Source organism: Capsicum annuum, unplaced genomic scaffold, assembly GCF_002878395.1.
Source record: "Capsicum annuum cultivar UCD-10X-F1 unplaced genomic scaffold, UCD10Xv1.1 ctg65110, whole genome shotgun sequence".
In the NCBI taxonomy this organism is placed as follows: Eukaryota; Viridiplantae; Streptophyta; class Magnoliopsida; order Solanales; family Solanaceae; genus Capsicum; species Capsicum annuum.
The window spans coordinates 1-3,443 of NW_025874324.1; the positions used below are offsets into that span (position 1 = coordinate 1).

At 37.4% G+C, this 3,443-nt stretch overlaps 1 protein-coding gene across 1 annotated transcript; it reads left to right on the forward strand.

The window, feature by feature from the left end:
- Nucleotides 1-737: 737 nt before the first annotated feature.
- Nucleotides 738-3,433, forward strand: LOC124893788 (meiotic recombination protein SPO11-1-like; the record flags this gene model as incomplete). The annotated part of the gene is made up of 4 exons (XM_047404638.1): nucleotides 738-1,164; nucleotides 1,265-1,337; nucleotides 2,308-2,407; nucleotides 3,200-3,433. Coding segments are annotated over exons 1-4 (452 nt in total), but the record flags the coding sequence as incomplete, so codon positions are not given.
- Nucleotides 3,434-3,443: the final 10 nt, after the last annotated feature.

Below are 3,443 nucleotides of genomic sequence, written 5' to 3' on the forward strand. Positions count from 1 at the left end.
GGTTGATGTTGCTGTTGGTTCCGCCGGTTCCTCGACGGGGGGCGGCGTCTGGTTCGAGGCAGCGCGGGGTTGATGGCGTTTCGCTGGTGTTGATGGTGGCTGGTCATGGATGCACGGCTTTGGGTTCTGTGTTGTCTTATTGGTACTTTTCTAAATCTTACACTAAATTTTATACATCTTTTATATAATTATACCTAGTATGTGTCGAATTTAATAGGTGTCGAAACAAAAAAAATTTGTCTATAGGTCCGCACCAGGTGTAATCACACAATTGAGATCCGGTGAGCATAGAGTGTACGCATACCTTATCTCTGCCTCGTGGAGGTGGAGAGCCTATTTCTAAAACACCCTCAGCTCAAGTACAACAAATCAAAACATTCTAAATAGTAACTACAACGAAATAATACGATAATCGAAGTACAATAAACAACAGATAGTAATAAAAAATCAAAGGACAACAAACTATTGTAGCAATACTACGAATAGTAGTACTCACGGTTAAATAACGCGTTACAAGTTATGATACACGTAATACTTACTACGACAAATTAGCATAATTTCACGTAAGATACACTAACATCACAAATTAATATTCAAATTAACTCTCGAAAAGTGAAATAACAACTAAAAAAGAACGGAGAGACTAATAGTAATCTGAATTACCAAAAAAAAAAAAAGAATGTTTCGATCCAATTGAACTCTGATTTCTGTTCGGAAATTGCTGGAACGAGCTCAATTCTTCTTACACAACGTAGCTACGTAGTACATGCTCCTCCGTGTCAATTTACGTGGCACCTTTTGAATTTTGTGATTCAAATAGATTTATATTTAATTGTAATTGCTTCACTCTTGAAAAGTGAAAAGTGTCGTATATCTGATTTTGGAGGGAAATCCAAAATTCAATTGTTGTGGTGTTAAAATTAAAGTTGTATCAAATGTCTTTTAATTTTTTGATCTTAAATATGCTACGTGAAAAGTTGAAATTAATATATTATCAAAAAAAAAAAAAAGAACCATTCTTGGACTAAAAGGAAAAATAGTTGGTTCTTTTTCGGACGGAGGGAGTATGAAATATTGGGTATAAAGAAGAAGAATTAATCAAAAGGTGAAAAATGAGAAATGCATGAGGGACAAGAAAGTAAAAACACATGCAAAATGATGACGGTAAGCACCGCGTGTTATAAATTATTTTTTCCCTCTGTTTTTTGTTTTTGTGCTGCCCCGAATTTCGGTTTATCAATTTTCGAAAAACGTGAACCTGCAGGGTGAAGTGGAAAGAAAAATGGAGAGAAAGCGTTTGAATGCGCAGCCATTAGCACTCATTAGGAAAATCAAAGGTAGTTAGAGCTTCGATTAAACTTCAATTTTAGCTGCAAATTGTTAGAATTTCGAATGTGAGGTAAATTTGCATACTATAAACCTTTAGTGTTTGGACTTTCCCAGGATCCGCTCATGGCAGAAGCTTTAGTGCATCGGACTATCTTTTTTTTTTTTGTTTGAATTTTGAATGTGATGATAAACTGTTAGTATTTGGCCTTTCCGAGGACCCGCGCATAGCGGGAGGTTTGGTGCAATGGTCTGTCTTTTTTTGTTTGAATTTTGAATGTGAAGTAAATTTGAGTAGTGTTCGGCCTTTCCGATGGACTGTCCTTTGTGCTGTTCGAATTACGAACGTGAGGTGAAGTTGCGTATGATACACCGTTGTGATTCGACTCTTCCATGGACGTGGCGTGTAGCGGGGGGCTTTAGTGCACCTTTTTTGCCCTTTTTGTTGTTCGAATTTCGAATGTGAGGTAACTTTGCGTATGATAAACCGTTGTGGTTCGACTTTTCCCTGGACGTGGCGTATAGTGGGAGCTTTGGTGCACCGTTTTTTCCCTTTTGGTTGTTCAAATTTTGAATGTGTGGTAAATTTGCGTACGATAAACCGTTAGTGTTTGACCTTTCCGCTCACAGAGGGAGGTTTAGTGCATCGGGCTGTTCTTTTTGTTGTTCGTATTTCGAATGTGAGGTAAAGGCTGGTTATGATACACTGTTGTGGTTCAAATCTTCCATGGACGTGGCACATAGCGGGAGTTTTAGTACACCGGGCTGTCCTTTTTTACCTTTTTTATTGTTTGATCGAATGTGAGGTGAGGCATAAACCATTATGGTTCGGCCCTTCCTTGGAAACTGCACATAGTAGGAGCTTTAGTGCACCGGGCTGCCATTTTCCGTGCCCTTTTCATTGTCCGAATTTTGCGTTCAACACATTGTTTTGACGAATCGTCGTCACGTTTGAGCTGAATTTTGATTTTTTTGTTGCAGGATTTACTCGTTCAATCGTTGAGGGTCTAGCTCGAGGTAGTGCACCTTTGATCTACATTGATCGGTTCAGAAATTACTGTACAGACACTTCTGGAAATTGGTAAGATATGAGAAGCTTAACGAAGTGTTTTATTTTTTTGGTATGTTAGTTGAAAACAGTGAATGTGCTGCTGAATTAAACTGTCGATTTCCTATCACTATCTCTATCGGTTCAGAAATTACTGTACTTAAGCTTATGGAAATTAGTAAGATGCAGTGTATGTGTGTGCAGATGTTATTTGGTAGGTTGAATATATACACATGTAATTATGAATCAAGTTAATCAAGCTTATGGAAGTGTTTCTTTTTCTTATTGTTGTTTGAAATTTCATTGCAATTAGTGTATAGGATTACAATACCAAAAATTACACTGAATTAACCTGTCGACTTCCTATTAATTTAATTAAACACAGCGAGTTTTGGTTAGTTTCTCTATTACAAAGGCCTCCACAGAGATATCCTTGACATAATTGAACTGAAAATTGCAATTGATGACGATACATATAGCTTTAAAATGCAGCTTTAAGAAAGTTGTAATTTATGGGCTTGGTAGATGATTCTGTGGAATTCTAGATGGTATGCCCCTGCTCCCCTCAAGACAAGCCCTTCCAAACAATAAAATGTAGAGACGAAACGAATCATTATTCTATGTGTCTTTCTCAGAAGAAGAATGATCACAGTTTACTCTGAGAGATTTGTTCATAGAAGCCATATCCTATTCTGCTACACAAATAAGTACTAGTTGAACGGATTTCTAAAAACAATGGAATTTACTGAAGTTGGAGTTTGAATGGCTAATTAATATCATGCAACTGTTCAGATAGTATTAATGGTCTTTGTTTAATTTATGTAGCTCTTGCAGCTCTGGTTTGCCGGCAGGCAAGGAAGCTATATCCTTGAAGAGGGAATGCCATGCACGTAGGCTTGGTAAGTCTAGTAAGGGTAAACAATCCCTGTATATTTCATTGACTAGTCCTCACCAAATAGTTGGAGAAGAAATGATTGATCGAGAAGGGGGCAGGAAAGATAATTCAAAGTTGTTATCCTCCGTGAAAAATGACAAAATTAGCAGGAGAACTATTTCCCCGTTTAGTTGA